General features: G+C 43.3%; 3 protein-coding genes across 3 annotated transcripts; 2 read left to right on the top strand and 1 right to left on the bottom strand.

Moving 5' to 3' along the window:
* Positions 1-1,176: 1,176 nt before the first annotated feature.
* On the top strand, positions 1,177-2,867 carry DFL_006582 (uncharacterized protein; the record flags this gene model as incomplete). The annotated part of the gene is made up of 3 exons (XM_067636034.1): positions 1,177-1,684; positions 1,814-1,883; positions 1,940-2,867. The coding sequence occupies 3 exons, from the start codon at positions 1,177-1,179 to the stop codon at positions 2,865-2,867; spliced, it is 1,506 nt and encodes a 501-aa protein (XP_067487692.1).
* A 1,010-nt stretch (positions 2,868-3,877) lies between these two features.
* DFL_006581 (uncharacterized protein) lies at positions 3,878-6,362 on the bottom strand (the record flags this gene model as incomplete). The annotated part of the gene is made up of 7 exons (XM_067636033.1): positions 3,878-3,967; positions 4,037-4,487; positions 4,551-4,792; positions 4,868-5,071; positions 5,213-5,457; positions 5,677-6,107; positions 6,232-6,362. 7 exons carry the CDS (start codon positions 6,360-6,362, stop codon positions 3,878-3,880), a joined length of 1,794 nt encoding a protein of 597 aa, XP_067487691.1.
* Positions 6,363-8,757: 2,395 nt separating this feature from the next.
* Positions 8,758-10,780, top strand: DFL_006580 (uncharacterized protein; the record flags this gene model as incomplete). The annotated part of the gene is made up of 4 exons (XM_067636032.1): positions 8,758-9,520; positions 9,579-9,737; positions 9,800-10,264; positions 10,341-10,780. 4 exons carry the CDS (start codon positions 8,758-8,760, stop codon positions 10,778-10,780), a joined length of 1,827 nt encoding a protein of 608 aa, XP_067487690.1.
* Positions 10,781-17,531: the final 6,751 nt, after the last annotated feature.

Genomic DNA, 17,531 nt, shown 5'->3' with positions numbered 1-17,531 from the left:
CTCATTGAGGCTATAGTAAATCCATAGCTAGTGTCCTAGAAGCAATACTATAGCATTCAATGGTGCGATAGCTTCGTGTCAGCTATCTTTTAAAGACCCACTCTCGGCGGAACTAAGTTCCACTAGTTTCTTAGCCTTGTGTCTAGTTTCTAGAGCATTTGTAATTTCATTCAGACGTCTAGAGTCTTTAGTACTCATTTCCTTCCAGCCTTCCTAAGTCCTCCCCCAAAGCTCCGCATGAGTTTGGTAATTTAGCCATATTATTGTTAGGAATTTCTGTACGAACAAAAAGATGCAAAGTTTATCAACCCAGCCATCATCTCAACGCCGCCATAAAACGGACATATTCCCATCCGATTGCAGTTTCGTTGCGTCTGGTATCGGCTATGCCATTTTTGTCCTGGCTTAAATCACAGCGGGCCGTGTAAAGTATGTCGCCATACTATACCGAGTGAAATTTTAGCCCTTCACAAAAGCTGAAACTCGATAGTCACAGCGAAGGTAGCATGTTGGCCAGTTAGGTTGATTCATTATGTAGATAGCTCGATCGTGGGAAAATATAAATTCGTTAGCTTTTTCGAGGCTATCCATGTGCAACTCTGGGGAGAATATCGAATCCACTTGTAACCTCGGGTATCGACCAATTCAAGAAGGCCTAAGATAGATAGAATTACAATCAATGGCGCTGGCATATGTTCAAGGACCCACCAATGTAAGACACCGGACTTGAGCATCTACACACGAGACCAGACGAAACTAATCGGTTGGGAAAGGAGCCATTGCTCGAAGAGACGATTGCCAATAGGCTAGCTGCCGTAGTTGCAAAACATCCAGATCGTGTTGCCGTCTTGGCGGGCAGAGAAAAACTTACATATACACAAATTGATGAGCAAAGCGATGCAATTGCAATATCCCTTAGAAATTCGGGAATACAGCAAGCTGATAGAGTAGCTGTTTGTTTGGGGAATTTGCCCGAGTATGTTGTAGTAAGTGCTCTAAATAATATTCAACTCTTGTGGGAACTGAAATGTTTATATATTGGCAATTGGGGGTTGAACGCTCGCGAAGTGATCCGATACCATTGAAACTTCGCGAATTCGAAGTTCAGGCGCAATTAACTGATGTTATGGCTAGGTGATTTATGCATGCACCAAGTTAGGCGCAGTAGTGGTGCCTATGAGTACTGCATATACGGAAATACAACTAGTTTCCGCCATAAACCATATTACGGCTAGTTGTCTTGTGCTTAGCACAGAGGTTTCATTGCCGTATAAGACTCCAAAATCGGCCCAGGAACTTTTCGGGGGACTTATTTCAAAGGGGGACCGCAATAACAAAACCCCCTCTCTCAAACAGCTCCTTGTCATTGATAAGTCACCCTCTGCACGTCATCGGGAAACTTTTTTGGATGCGGTTTGGTTCTATAACGCCATTACAGAATACTGTGGACAAGAATTCAAGCGGAGGACGACATTACACCCTTCTGACATCATTAACATTCAATTCACATCTGGAACAACTTCCACCCCTAAGGCTGCTTGTCTTACTCACAAAAGCCTTCTAAACAATGCCATCCTGGTTGGGGATAGGTTGAAGCTTACAGAAGTCGACGTTTTGTGCTGTGCACCGCCTATTTATCATGCTTTCGCATTCTCATTGGGTGTTATATCTACGATGGCCTTCGGTAAGCTTGGTACCTATAGTTTATTGTCACAAAAATATACTCTTCGCATAGGCTGACAGTATGTAGGATGTACTTTGCTCTTACCATCTGAAAGCTTTAACCCTAAAGCTGTGATCGATTCTATTATAGAGCACAGTGCTACTGTGATTTATGGTGTGCCAACCATGTTTCTGGCGGAGCTCGAAGAGGCAAATCAACGGTTAGATTCCCCCACATTGATGGACTGCTATAGTGCTAAGCTAGTCAGTCTCACAGTTCCCTGGAAAGTTCTTCGTTCTCAAGTCTAAGGACTGGGCTTATCGGAGGGAGCATTGTCCCCCCAATCCTTCGAGCCCAATTAAAGGAAAGAATGAACTTGTCTGGGTTGTTGAATATGTACGGAATGACTGAACTATCGCCGACTGTTTGTACTACATGTTGGGATGACGAGATTGAAAAGCATCATAATACCGTTGGAGCAGTTTTGCCGCATACGGAAATCAAAATCGTCTCCCGAAACAACTACCACCAAACTCTGCGGAGAGGAGAGAGGGGTGAACTACTAATCCGAGGTTATTTACTGATGAAAGGCTACTGGGAAGACGAAAAGAAAACATCGGAAGCCTTTATCATTGAGGCAGACAGTAACTCAGATGGATTAAGTCTGGTCCGCGAACCAACACCGTGGCTACGAACTGGTGATGAAGCTGTCATTAGACCAGATGGGATGCTACAACTAACCGGTAGAATTAAGGACATTATAATTAGAGGAGGGGAGAATATTTATCCTTCAGAAATCGAGAATCTTCTGCTCCAGCATGAGCTTATCAGCAGTGTAGCTGTTGTCGGGTTACCAGACGATCGATATGGCGAGATCGTATCTGCGTTCGTTATACTACATGAAAATGTAGTTATTTCGCAATGCCATGACACGATGGCTTTCAATTTACGTGCCACGTCGGAATCATCTATCAGCACCAGGAACGAATCTCAAGGAAAAGTCCTAACGGGAGAGGACATCCGTGACATGGTCCGGGCCACTCTGGGCAGAAGCTCTGCCCCAAAATTCATATTCTGGGCATCTCAGATTCCTTTAACAGCGACCGGGAAAATAGAGAAATACAAATTAAGAGAGATTGGTCAAGCTGCGCTGAGAAAGAGAGGCGAGGGCGTAGCACCAGATAAGCAAGCTGGGCAGAGGTAGACAACATTTAATGGTGAACTTCTGCGATGATGGGTTGGTAAGGGTTGTTTCATGGCTTGGGCTATTTTTCTGTGCTTTCATTTTCTGTTATATTTGCCACATTGAATTGCAAGATATTTATCAGTATGAATACCCCAAAGTAAACAACATTGTAGCTGTACATGAAAGTGTAGCGTCGAAGGGCAAGCCTAAACAAAATACCTGTGATTATATATCAATCTCTCTCCCCCCCTCTCTCAAGTATATATAATCTATTCCCTAGTTTAATTGTGGACTCGTAGCACCGGAACTGCTCATCTAGACCTTCTGACACTCTTGCTTGGTATGCTTCTAAACATCTATGTAGCGGCCACAATTATAACTACTTTCTGGAGGCTATATCAACAAATCAATGTGGATAACTAGATGGAGAATTGCTGTTTCACCTTTTCGCCCTGTAGTATCGACCTGTGTTCTAACGCTCAATTCACAGTTTTCCACCCAGCGACTGCAATGCTGTCCAGGCCTCGTCTCTGACTTTAGTAAGGATTTGGTAAAATCATGCGAAATAGTGGATAGTTAGGTTATAATTAGCGGTACAAGTGTATCTACATGTAAATTAATGTACAATGTGGTCTATACATGATAACGCCAACATAAGCCAACCCAACGGCGCATAGTTAGAAAGTCAAACCTATCAACGTATTAGACTCCCGATACGCTGTTAATTGCGCAGTAGGGATAAGCTGATAGCCCTAAGGGCGAATGTATGGAAAGGAAAAACATTCTACAGATAGGATAGAAATTATATAATTAGATGCAAAGTCATAAGCTCTATAGAAGCTATTGCTCATTTGAACTATATTATTCACGTCTTAGTACTTCTTACGACTATTCATGTCAAGTAATACGGAAATATAATTGATCATTTCTCGAGCTCTAGTCGACTTGTCTAATCTTCAGAGATGACTATCTTGATACGGCGATTAGATATATACATTGAACATATTTTTGAGTATGTCTAACTAAGATTATAGTTTCGCGTAAAACTTTGTTAGTGCCTCCATTGTGGAGTAAAGGCCGTGAGGAACGTCCATTTTTGGCATGAATAGCTCCACCATCTAGTTATACGCCAATATCCGGGTTAGTTTGAGCCGATATGGGGTAAAGCAATGGTTTAATTTGCTCACCTGAATGACGTTCGCTTTTGAGAACTCATTTCCTGGCTTGAAGATATTACGGAACTCAGTCCGGGTCTTAACGACATAATTCTTATACTCGCCCTTCTTTGCACCAAATGCCTTAAAAAACCTCCGATATTTCCACGGTTGAATATCGTTATAACTCATTTCTGGTCCATGGATCATTCTTTCAGTGGTGTATCCATCATTATTAATAACAATAATGATTGGTTTTAGTCCGTATCGAATCATGGTAGAAACTTCATTGCCGGTAAGTTGAAAAGATCCATCACCAACAAAAAGGATGACTCGGCGGGATGGTCGGCCACTCTCTGTAATAGCGAGCGCAGCACCCTGACAGGCACCCACCGAAAAACCGATGGAGCCCCAAAGCATTTGTGTTATGGCAGTAACCCCCTTAGGGAAGCGGGTATCCATGATGCCAAAGCTTGGGGTACCGCTGTTTATAAAGAAGTTAGTTCTTAACAGCACCAGTTTCCGAAGGTATTAACGTATATACTACATTTCTGCAATCACCACATCGTCTTCTTGCAACCAATCCCCGATGTGACTCCAAAACCATTTTTGAGTGATTTCTTGGCTTGACAAAGCTGTAAATTCCATTTGTTGGTCGATATTCTGGGGTATCTTTGTTTTAACTATAACGCCCTGTGGATCCTGAGAAAAATTCCGAAAGTCGACCGAGTCGAGTAGCCTCTGTAGAACCGATTTCATTCCTACATCGAGATAAGTGGCGTAGCCGATCTACAAATACTTAGTCTTTCGGAAAATTTTCAAACTTTCTTCGTCTAAAAAAAAATAATTTAGGTTTGAGCATACCTTAATGCAATCAGGTTGAAGTTCAATTGTATGTTTGGGTTTTGTGGAGTTCGTGAATCCACCACTATTGAAATCGGTATTTAACGCACCGATAGAAAAGATAAGGTCCGCAGATTGAACTGCCTGCTGAATTTCTGGCCTTGATACATCACCGATATAAACTCCTACGAAGTGAGGGCTAGCCTCATTAATGGCCCCTCTAGACTATTTTGATTTTGAGACAGCAAGTAAGCTTTAATAGTCCACCAAAGGCCTGGCCATGGCTTCAATAGCCATCGCCTAGATTCTCGGATAACATGCGCCCGTATCGGCGCTTCGCTCCTACATTTCGCTGGGCGCACATACCATAGGAGTAAGAAAAACTGGTAGTTGTGACCTATCAATAAATTCCTGAACTTCTTTCAGGACGCGATATCGCATAGCTCCAACATCCACCAATATGATGGCATTATTAGATGCGTATAACGCTTTCATAATGGATTCAACAGCCTTTGCTTCACTATTTGTGTCATTTGGAGGCAAAGTGAGGTCTATTGGAGTATCAAGACCTTGCGCAGGAATTTTCGACAATACCATGTCTGTAGGAAGCGCTATATGACCCGATTATAATATCAGAACATGGAATCTTTGGCTTTGGAGTTTATAGGTATTGCTACTCGGGGATGCAAGGATTCCGTTAAGCTTTAGTGCTTAGGGGGCTTGTATACCGATATAGACAGGCCGAGCAGAAAGGTAGCATTCTATTACGGTATAGGTAATCTTTTAGATGCGGTTGTACCAGTTTGTAAACACGATACTAGAACACTTACCTCGTAAAACCCTATCAATTTCTTTCCCCGCGCTCTTTACATCGTCGAGAATAACAGAAACCTGTGATATATTCTTGGATATATTCCTGAAAACGGAAAAATCGCCATCAGCAAAGGTATGGTGAAGCGGTATTCCATGCCTTTCAGCCTTGGTTGAAGGTACGCCGACAATATGCACAACAGAAACACGCTCACTGTAGGAGCCAGCAATCTGGCGCCCAGCAATAGTTAGCTCGAAGGTCTTAATATAATCAACTTCCATAGTACATAGCGCGTGGGGAGTTGGGGCTAGATGACCCATCGGCCTTACAGCAGGGACTGCAGAGAGTTCTCCAACGCCAAATGTCGTGATCACGGCGGATATACCATTAATCCTTGCGTATCCATCAGCAGCATAGCCAGCATTGAGTTCACTGCAATTTCCAACCCAGCTGTTGTATAAAACTTGATATTAGTACCCGATCTCTATTTCAGTGACTGGATTGTTACATGGCACCAGCATATGTATAACACGAGCTCGATTAGTAAAGTATAGTAACTGGTGCTATGGCTTACTTAAGTCCAACAGGATCGAGGTAGTCCAGGGCGACCAGATTAAAATCACCCGGGACCCCGTGGATGGATCTGATGCCTAACTGGTACAGCCGCCTAAAAAGATAGTTGACAATCTCTGTTTCTTCTGGCATTTTATTACTTAAGCTTGGTACCAATGCGGCCGAATTCGAATAATTTAGATCAAATTCTGAGTGTACTATGCTGACAACTGCCAGAATCCGATCGAACTTTTAAGAGCTTAAGGAACAAAATTTTTATAAGATTTCTTGATCGAGGATCGAACCACGTTACGTAAAACGTAGTGACGTATAGTTTATGTATATAAAATGTTTGGTTCAATACACAACCAAGGGCTTATACTACGATGGACTGTATATAGGCCTGTAGGTATACCGGTATACTATCTTAACGGTATACGCTCAGCTTATATATGGAAATGTAGCTGGTACATAGCCGGATCCTGTTGTATGACTATTCTATTCTCAATACCAGTTGGCGGAATTAGCTAGCTTGATTCATTCAGGTACACACATGTATCCGTTACCCAAATACATGTTTCCGAGTTTCTCTATCAGACTAATGGAGTCTTCATTTGCAGACTATTTTTTAACTTTCCCTTACACTTTTCGGAAGATTCTATTTAGGCAGGTTCAATCGGTATATACTCGCCATCAACGTGGTATGCAATGTATGCAATATATGCATCGCTAGTTTGGTGGCCAGTGTGCATCGCATCGCGTCGCTGACCTAGAGTAAGCTTGGTTTGTAGCTATCTACTTTATCTGGCCAAGGCTAGTCCCTGAGAGCTAAATCGTCTTAGCAAATGTTTCAGGTGCCCTTATCGCACCGAGCCGAGCCGAGCCGACCTCAACAAATCTCGAAGCTTGGCAACCAGCACAATACTGCACGGCACATGTGCACAGATCTGACCTATTGCGGCACATCTATATTACCGCAAATCTACACCACGACACGGGTTTACCAGGTATACCGCCGCATAGTTATATCGTCATACATCTATATTACGCCACAGCAGATAATAGGATAGGCAAGTAGTACCTTAAAGACATGTCGACTCCAGGTCCAGACTGACCGCGCCCTGGTTAGTCTAGTCACAAATTTAGTAGCCTATTTGCGATATTTGGTCGCAGGTTGAACAGCAAGCTCCTTAGTCCTTTCCATTTGATAAACATAACGGCGTAAGCATACCTAACTTAGACTTCAGTGCGCCGTGGGACAACTCCGCTGGCTCTAGTGTATATGCCTATCCTTGGCCTTCGAAGCTATAGCTTTAGCCGGAGGCTTTTAGTATCGCTGATTTGAAGCTAGGAGTTAGGGCGATCCGCCCATGAGCGGAAAAGTTACTACCACGAACCGGCCAGGGTGGGGCAGCTCAATAATTCTCTGTATTCACGAACACCGTTGTACATCCGATCCGTTAGCTAGACTTGCATAGCTAGCCCCTTTTGCTCTAGCTTCCAAATTAGTGAATTTAATTTAGCCATGATCATATGAATTAAGGTTCGAGTGTTTGCGCACTAATTTTATAGAAATATGCAGTCTCGGCACTAGAGCCTGTGCTGCAGAAACGTGTACTGATACACCACGAGTGAACTTAATACCCACGGAAGGAGAAGCATATATTCATGCTAGAAACGTAAACAGAATGCTATAGCGAAGCCAGTTACGCCATCAATATCGAGGCATTGGCTTCGTAACGAGCAGCTAAGGATAATAGAGCTTAGCTAGGCACATCTGCGGCTTGTCTAAATCAAAACACAACCCGTACTCGCAATGTTGAGGACACTCTTCGTTGAGGTTTATGATTTTATTAGTATGCTGATCCGTTTGTATTGTATATCCCTAGCATCGAGAACCCAGAAGTAGTTCTTACGACTGTTTACCGAACTGAGACGTCTCATTGGTTGTGATCCCGGCCGGTATTATTCAGTCAACTGTTCTGAATTAGTACCGTTGCTGCACCTGCATATTTCATAGCTGGTATGCTTATGCAATACTCACGTACTGACGTCTCTATACTATCCTTTGGATATTGGCAACGTCTTTGTAATTTAATATATGTATACAGCTTACGAGTAGGTATAGAGCGTCCTTCCACTACGGAAATATGGGAATACCTCCGACTTTCCAAGCTTAAATATCATATTATCTACGTTCCACACATTTACAAAGCGATCGAACTTAGAACCGCTACGACGCAAATAAGACCTATGCGACAAGGAGAAAACTAGTTGCTCTTGCGCCTAGTATTCCAAATTTAGAACCGAAACTTTGCTTCTAGTCCGGTTCAAGACAGAGATAATAAGAATTCAAAAATTACCCCAAGCCGCTACAATAGGGTATACTTTGAGATTCTTTCTGGTCAGATCAAATATCGATATATCAAACATAGACCCTTAACTGATGAAGTCTTCTCTACATAGAGATAGTGCTCTTGCGGTTGCAAGTCAAGCTTCCGCTATACGTGGCAAACCTTTGGCTGCGCTGAATTAGCGTCCGAGTTCCATGGAAGAAGTCTCCAACGATCGTCTCCATTTCTGGGGAGGTATTGATGGCTTCTACAGCGATGATGCGGCTTCCACTGCTCATAGAAACTCTGTCTCGAGTCGTATTCTTGCAAGTAGCCCTAGTGAAACACCTGGGAATTACACATCACCGCGTTTCCGGGAGACCCTGAGCCCAATGATGACCGATTTCCCGCTCGGAAATTTCATCGGTGACACATTTCAAGATAATGTACTGTTATACTCCCCTTCGTCGCAAATACCAAATTCACCTTTGCACTTTGCATTTTTGGAACGCTCCGATAGTTCTAGCAGTTTGGACCAAGTGGTTCATGGTATCCCCATGGGAAATATTCACCGTCAATCAGCTGAGGAGTCACTCTGGGATCAGTTGCAAAAAGTCAAGACCAAGTCAACTTTCTTGTGCGACTGGATGGATGCAGTTCTGGAATTTGATATGGATCCAGCCCTACATGGTTATTCTAAGCACCATACCAGTCAATATCCCGAGATGGAGTTCAATCGTCAAGCAATTATGGTAGATAACCCCGATATTTATGACCACGTTCATGTCCCTTTACATCCTATTAATTCTGTCACGAGTAAGGAACCAACTATCGGTCAACATGATACCGAAGCAAAGAGCCTGCAAGAAACCGATAATCAAAACCACCGTGGTAGCGGAGGCAGCGAACGAAAGCAAATAAAACGGAAAACGGCTCCAAATAGGGGTGATGATGGGGCAGTTTCTACGACAAAGAAACGTATGTCTCCAACGATGATATTTATTCCCATCAAATCGATCCTCTAATTTTTTCTCAGCGAGATATATCTCGATGCGGGACATCAAGGAAACGCTCGGATTCAGCCACTCCGATGGAAGAAGCGATAATGAGAATGACGAAAATACCTGCAGAGATGGTGCGGGTTGGCAAAGAATGTATAGCAATTGGCGGAAGGATATCGCTAGTATGGCAGTTGGTACGTTCTATATCAACTCCTCGACGATAATATCATTCTAACGCATTGCTTTCATGAGCTAGCATTTGTATCTCTGGAGGCATTTACCAAGAGTGCGAAATATAAAGATTCCGAAGTTGACAGCAATAACCGGCGTCTAAATGTCATACACGGCACTTTCAAATGGCGTGGTTGGAACGAGATGTCAGAGAGCGAGCAGAAGGGTTTCCTTAAATCTGCTTTCCGGCTTCCTTGGTTTGGAGTCACACATTCGTCTGCAAAAATCGACGAATGGATAAAAAATGGCTTTTCATCGACTGTGGGAGAAAACAACAATGTTAACGCCATTGTTGACGCTGCCAAGACAGTCATTCTCGACGTCTTCAAAAAGAGAAAAGACGGAATGAAATCCGCCTATATAGAAGCATATATTGATGGCATCATAGAAATGGACGCCAACGGTATGATTTCAGCCAGACTCAGAAAATATGAAGAAGGATGTAGAGAAGGCAATAAGTTCGATCAAGGGATGAAACCCCACCAAAATAGTAGGTGTATTTCGGCGGCCCCATTGCAGAGAACATGTTAACAACGGCTAACTTGGAATCCTTTGAACATGTGTAGCCCCCACGAACTCTACAAACCCCACTCCAAAAGGTCAAGACTTACCCGTCCGTTACCTTCGATTTTACCCTGATGATGATCCCGACTTTACCTCTAACTCCCTCGACGCCGCTTATCCATACGAGCCAGATCTGAACTTATTCGCGTCCCTAGGCCGCCTGAATACTCACTCCGCAAGGATAGCAGACATTCAGTTAGCCATGGTGGCACTGGACACTAATTCTCCTCTTCGTAGAATTCTTGGGACTCTAAAAAGTGACGATGGGACGACGAAACTCCGAATGCCAATTTCAAGCGATCGGGAGCTACAAGCGTGGCTAATGGCTAACATTGGATCAAGAACACCATTTGATATATATTGTATTTTTCAGCGAAACCCTGCCACGAATGGCGGAAGGGCGGACTCTCCACCTCCTAGACACTCTCGATATTTGAACTAAACCCGGAATAAAGAACCATGACGCCGTGCAAGGTGGTGTCTTAAGTCTAAACGTCTGATGTCTGGGACATTTTACGGTTTGTCTCGAGGTAAAGATGAAGTAAAGTTTTAATTGATCTTGAGGCTAGTTTTAATTAGTATGATAGTAGGTGCGCATATACATGCAGCCACTCTACCCGGTTCGGAGAATTAACTTTGTGGTCTTTCCCTTCCCTTCCGAACGCGAACATCTTTTCTGTCCTTTCTTCTGTATCCATTATTATAATATACCCTCATTGTTCCTACTTTCTGTATATTGCGAGAAATTTGAGTCTCTTAATTCTATGGGATTACGATCTAGTGGTGCCAAATTGCATGATAGCGGCCAATCGTCATGCAACAGATGGAAACTCCGTGTTCTCCCCAGTGAACTGTAGGCAAGGCGGTTGTATAAGAGCCAATTAGTTAGAGACTTTTATTCTTCTAGTTACATAAATACACGCAAGTAATATTCCCCAATGGCAACAACCATTTCCAATACACCCTTTCGATCGCAGCTAGTTCGCTCACTAACCTGCAGGACAGAAACGACGAGCGCCATCGAACGCCATCCACTATTCCTTCCCAAAACTGGCCTCCCAAATGGCCCGACGAATGACTTTCAAAGCAGCATTTAGCTTTTCTGGCGACCTTCTACCAGGTACAGTATGTCCTTCGTCATGGATGTAAGAGTACCGCGTATTTGGAACACAGACCGCCGCAACAGCAGTCCCAATATAGGAACCCAAAGGGTCGTTATGGGCCCACACATGAGCAGTTGGTATGCGTATTCGCGATTCTAAAGGTTTGTCCACTCGGACCCATTCGTTCTCTTGAAGGTTATCAAAACTGTATGCATACCCTGCCGCCAGAAATATGGCGCACTTGAATCCACTTGAGTAGTTTCCTTCTTGATAGCTGCCCGATGCCGCTTTATTAGCGAGTAAGAGGCTTGCAGCAAGAGAAGCCCCTTGAGAGAAAGCAAGAACTCCGTCAAAAGGGCCCTCTACTTGAATATAACGCCTCAGGTCTAATATCGCTTGTTGCAGACTTAGCGTATCGGAAGGGTCAAAGTAAGAAAAGTAATCGTCGTCGTCCGAGAATAGTGGCCCAAGTTCTATGAAGTCCAGATGTTATCCGTTAAAACTTTAACTTATCAAAAACCATAATTAACTTTTTCCCCAAGGTGAAAGATATTGATTACCTAACGCTTTTGGCCACGGTATGGTCCCTTCCACAAAATTGTATGTGTGCTCATCTCCAAGTTCAGCCCGCATCCCAGCTGCTCGTCATCATTTCAGGACTGGTCTTCACCTCGAACTATGAGACATTCGGGATAAACATACCGGTTTGGGTCTCAAAAACCTATTCATATTTAGCTAACGGTTTTTTCTTCTAGTCCCTGCGGTAGGAATAAGCTCGATTGTGATATCGATATATCCTAATACCTTATTGTTCGTCCCCATTCCATGGAGACACAAGAAATGCATGGCTATATCCGTGATCCTGCTAAGCACAAACTCAAAATTTTGCAATTTCAAGAGCTGTACGTCGTAGTAGATTGATTGAACAGTATTTCAGTCCCTCTAATGTCGAAACTAAAAAGTCATTTAGAAGCGCTAACTCAGATGAGTGGATGGGATGCTAGTACTTTGAATTTCAACTTTTTAGAAGATCTACGATACACTAGATAGCCATAAATACAAGTTCATAATCCTACCATCGAGAAATTTGGTAATAGTAGATCAGTACCAAGAACCAGAAAAGTCACCGGAAAATTGCGGCGCGGGCGTTTGAGGCTGCATGCTAGGTCCGGAGCAGACTTTTCACAACCGAGCGGTGTTATTGTGAACTCTAGAGTGTTAGCTAGCTCGAGCTTGCCCCACTAGCAGACTTGTGAAGTCTATTCCAAGGCAGAAATCTGAATCCAAGATGCCATCTTACCAGTCTCCTCGAGTTTGGCTATAACAGAACCGTGATATAGCAAATCAGTTGTTTTTAGCAAGGCCTAGCGTATTTGGTTTGCTGAACCTAATAACTGCGCGAACTATGTACGCTGCGAATACCGGCCGAATCCCATATCTCTCTTGAATTTATGAGGTCACAGGCGAATTCGCCAAAAGTCAGCTTGTGTTTAGGTTAGTAGGTTTTTACATTCTCGAAATATTCGCATATGCGAATTGTATAACTATAGTTCCCAAACTTAGGTATATATCGAGATATAGGTTGAGTGAAAGGGTTCTCTCAGTTATAGCATAAATATCTGTCGCTTTACCGCAACAGTTTATCAAGAAACAAACGATCACAAAATATCGTGCTTTCAAACTCTGCACTATGCCACATCGATTCCCGCCTATTGCCCCAGCGATGCTCACTCCAGAGCAAAAGCCAGTTCACGATCTATTAACTGATCGGATTTCACTTTATTTCCAAGATACGTAAGTTACACGAATGGTGAGATCTATTTTATACGCTCTATCAATGTCAATGAAAACTTATAAGTTTCATCGATTCAGATTCACGACTCACAATGATACGGGGGCCCTTGTCGGTTTATTCACTCATTTTCTTTACCTTCCGCTACCAGTAGTAACCGGGTATGCAACAAATTATAAAGCGATTGGAGAAATCCCAAACTTCCCTCTACAGTGCCGTGAGATCGCGATCCTAGCCGTTGGAGAACAGTTTGGAGCTTCATATGAGCTCTACAGCCATGCCCGAATTGCGAAGAAAGTCGGCGTATCAGATGCACAAATTCAACATATCTTAGACGGCAGGCCACCTCCACAAAGTAGCGAACAAGAGCTTCTCTCATGGGAAATAGCACGAGAGTTAATCGGGGCTGGAGGTACCTTTAAAAAGGGACAACTATCAGAAATTTTGTGGAAGAGGGGCGAGGAGGCATTCGGTAAGGAAGGTCTGGGCGCTCTCATTCATTACATCGGTTTCTATGCATACACGTGCATAATTTTGAATGCCGGTGCAACCTTGGTGCCTGAAGGTGAAATTATATGGCCTATACCTAGTAATTAACCATATTTATGTAAAAATACACTAGCTTAGGACTTACTCTCGAGATCTCCCCACAAAATGAATGTTTAAGCCGAATATATTAATAAAGTAATGAATTGAGCAAATAATCTCTAGTGCAGGTCTTGATATGCGGGACAATTTTCATACCAAAATTGATACCCTCGGGTAGCCTTCCTCGAGATCTGCCACTTATTTCTGTTTCTACGGGCGCTACTAACTTCGAGGTAGCTGCCTCCAATTCTGGCCACCGAAACCGATATAATTACACAATTGAGTTCATGGATCATTTCGCAAGGTAATAAACCTTTAGTTCCCAGCCTCAATCTTTTCATGACGCTCAACGAAGTGCTACTAGATAGGGCTAACTGAAGTCATAATTTATAGCCGAGACCAGTGATGTTACTCTTTTGTTGCGCAAGTAGAGTTTCGAGCTAGTTTAGAAAGCTGCAGATCAGGATTCGCAACTTGGAGACTCCGATGCCCTATACAAGTGGAACCTTTATTAACTCGGTTAGCACATGTGTCTCCATGTAGGACTTAAGTCGTTCGAAGCTACTCTAGTACTTTCATCCCTAGCTAGTTACAGAGGGTTTGCATTTGGAGTCGTAAATGAGTATCATTCACTTAGATATCCTAGTGTCAATTTAAGTTCGCCGAGATCCGAACTCCGAGCCTACATCATAAAATAGCCATTATAACCTGGATATTTATCCTGACACTAATAAATCGAGACCTTTCAAGGCATTACCTAGATTACAAGAAAATTTAACAAATCGCCAAAATCTAGTCACTAAACACTGGGCTCACAGCTGACGACCACTTGATCAATTAGCATCATGCATAGCTTAGCTGGCTTTATCTTATATGTAGCGTTGTCAGCAGCTCGAAGGCTGTCATATGTATTACCCGTTCCGGCTTAGGCATACCCAGCTCCAACGGGCTAGTAACACAATCAAACTTGCTAATCGAGCACCGAATTTAATCCAGCGCCGAAGCTGCATCCCCACCGCGCATGTGAGAAGTTGGTAACCTCCTACCTGCCATCCCGGCCTGATGCAGGAATTTGCGGGGGCAATATTCGCATCTGCGGTACTTATACACGTAGGTGCGGGTTCTATTAGCTGAGGCCTTACCAGGAGAAATAGTGCAGATACATATGGAAGGTTTCAAACATTTCTAGATCTCTCGATCAATGCACATGTAATGTAATATTTCACAGTTCTTCTAAGATTAGCAAAATATATTAATACTTGCGTGATAATACCATACGTTTATTTATCTCGCAACTACAGATATAATAGAATACATATACATTAACTTTTAAAATTTAAGCGAATCTTGTATGTTTGTTACTCGTTAATTTCGAGGGGCTCAATGGAAAAGAGATGTTTAAGTACCTGCTCTTCCAAAGTCATGGACCCGGAGAATTCCATTTACATGATACATAAAGCCCCTATCAAATCTAAATATACGGACCCTGATGGGGAAAGCTATTGTGCCGGAATCCTGTAGCGCTCTGTATTATCGACCGAGAAGCTAGCTCCGTTAGAGGACCTCTGAATTATAGATTTGGACGCAAATTATCTCGTTGTTCATATATGTTCAGTCTATCGTATGTTGATGGGTAACTACCCTATTAGATCTGTTACGGAATAAGAAAGGTGTCGAAAAGGTCCTCGAAGTTGTGGGGCCGACCCATAGTTATTAGATATATATAATAAACTAAAGATCCAAGTATTCAAGCTATCCCTCCTCCTGACGCTCTGGCACTATACCGTCGACATACGTTCCGAATCAATTCAAGCAAAAACCCACGAAAGACCCAACAAGGTGGAAGCCTTAATGATCCCTGGCCAACAAGATGGCATTTTCAAGCTAGATAATACTAGCAATTCAACTTCGGCAGATACAAAAGTATCCTCGCTTCTATCACTCAAAGGGCGCACAGTTATTGTTACGGGAGGTGGAGGAGGCAGCTACCACTATCCATATTATACGCCACTCAGCATTAAGTTTACTAATTACCACTCTGAACGATACAGGCATTGGCTTTGGGGTTGTTGAGGTCTTCGCTGAAGCCGGGACCAATGTAGCGTTGTGGTACAATTCAAATACATCCGCTGTGGAAAAAGCAGCAGAGGTTTCTAAGACCTATGGCATCATATGTTCGTTGGTGTTTCCAAAGCTATGCGATCGAGACCAGCTACTGATATAGACCAGGTAAGGCATACAAAGTAAAGATAACGGCAGAAGCCGCGGTCAAAGAAGCAACCGATATAGCTGTGAGGGAATTGAACGAACGTTTAGACATTTTCGTAGCGAACTCTGGAATTCCATGGTTATACGGCCCATCCTTGACGCCGATACGTCGTTTTATCACAATATGCTGGATATTAATTTACATAGTGTGTTCTACGCTGCTAAAGTAGCTGGAAACTATTTCAGACGACAGAAAATAGAAGGAACCGCTGTAGACGGAAACAAAATATTAACTTCGATCGAGGATCGTTTATCATCACTACAAGTATTGCAGGTGTGAGTACATTGCTGCCGGCGGCCATGACACCGTCCTCCATGACGAAAGCGGCCTTGATCCATATAGCAAAATGCTTGGCTATCGAACAGGCTCAATTCGCTCGTTCAATGTCATCAGTCCTGCATATATCGGAACTGATATGACTGGCCAAGTTCTGGATAGCCTAAGGGCAACCTGGGCCGGCCAAACACCGATGGGGTAAGTGAAAATAAACTCGGATGTAATTGAATTGTGACTCCCGTACATTTGACCTATGAGGAAGGCAGCTGCTGATAGGATATTATAAATTTATAGCCGCGAAGGTACTGTTGCGGAGTGCAAAGCCGCATTCCTTTATATGGCCAGCGATGCTTCCAGCTACACAACTAGATCAAACCTCATGGTTGATGGTGGAGTAAGTAACTTCTAACTAACTTTAAGGAAATGATCATACTGATGCATCCATAATATAGTATATTTGCGTTTAAATCAGATCGTTAATTGGGCTGCATAGCTATTAGTGAGGCCGAGGACTTCGAGGCCATCTACAGGGTAGGGCCAGCGCAGCGCCGCAGTACAGCCGTTGAGCTAGTAGTTCAGGCTTTGAGATACTGCTTCCGTAAGAGTTTTAGGATTATAAATACGAACCAATCGCCATAGGACGGCCACATAAACCCTATATTTTAGTATTGTGTAACCTTAAGGGCCCAGATTAGAGGCTATCGCTGCGATACATCTTTCGAAAAGGACAGTTTTGTGTTGTGAAGTTCTCCGAAGATCCTGTCATAGTCGCAGTTGTCATTCCTTAAGCAATTTCCTTGGAAGTAATACTTCCGAGCCGATCTGCCTTGAACCTCACAGCGGAAACATTGTGACTGGGTTGAGATCAAGCTGTGTAAACCTCTAGCGGTTCTCTCTGAAGAACATCGTGATTTGCGCATTGATTGCGAGTCTAATATTATGTGGCTCCAGCTTTGGCAAACTTCATCCGCACGTATTTGGTCCTCGACTGAGAGGTATGAGATTATTTGGGCATGCAACTCGGGTGGGAGGCGTGGAATAGGGGAGGCCATTGCTTTAGATGGTGAAGGTATTGCGGAAGATGCAGTTGGATACGTTGAAAGAACTAGATTCCCTGGCTCCTTCGTTTGTGATGTCTGCATCCAGGGCCTTGGCCGATTGTTTG

This window comes from Arthrobotrys flagrans, assembly GCF_004000055.1.
Source record: "Arthrobotrys flagrans strain CBS H-5679 chromosome Unknown unitig_8, whole genome shotgun sequence".
Lineage (NCBI taxonomy): Eukaryota > Fungi > Ascomycota > Orbiliomycetes > Orbiliales > Orbiliaceae > Arthrobotrys > Arthrobotrys flagrans.
The sequence above is the reverse complement of the archived record's forward strand: the minus strand, read 5'-3'. Positions and strand labels throughout refer to the sequence as shown.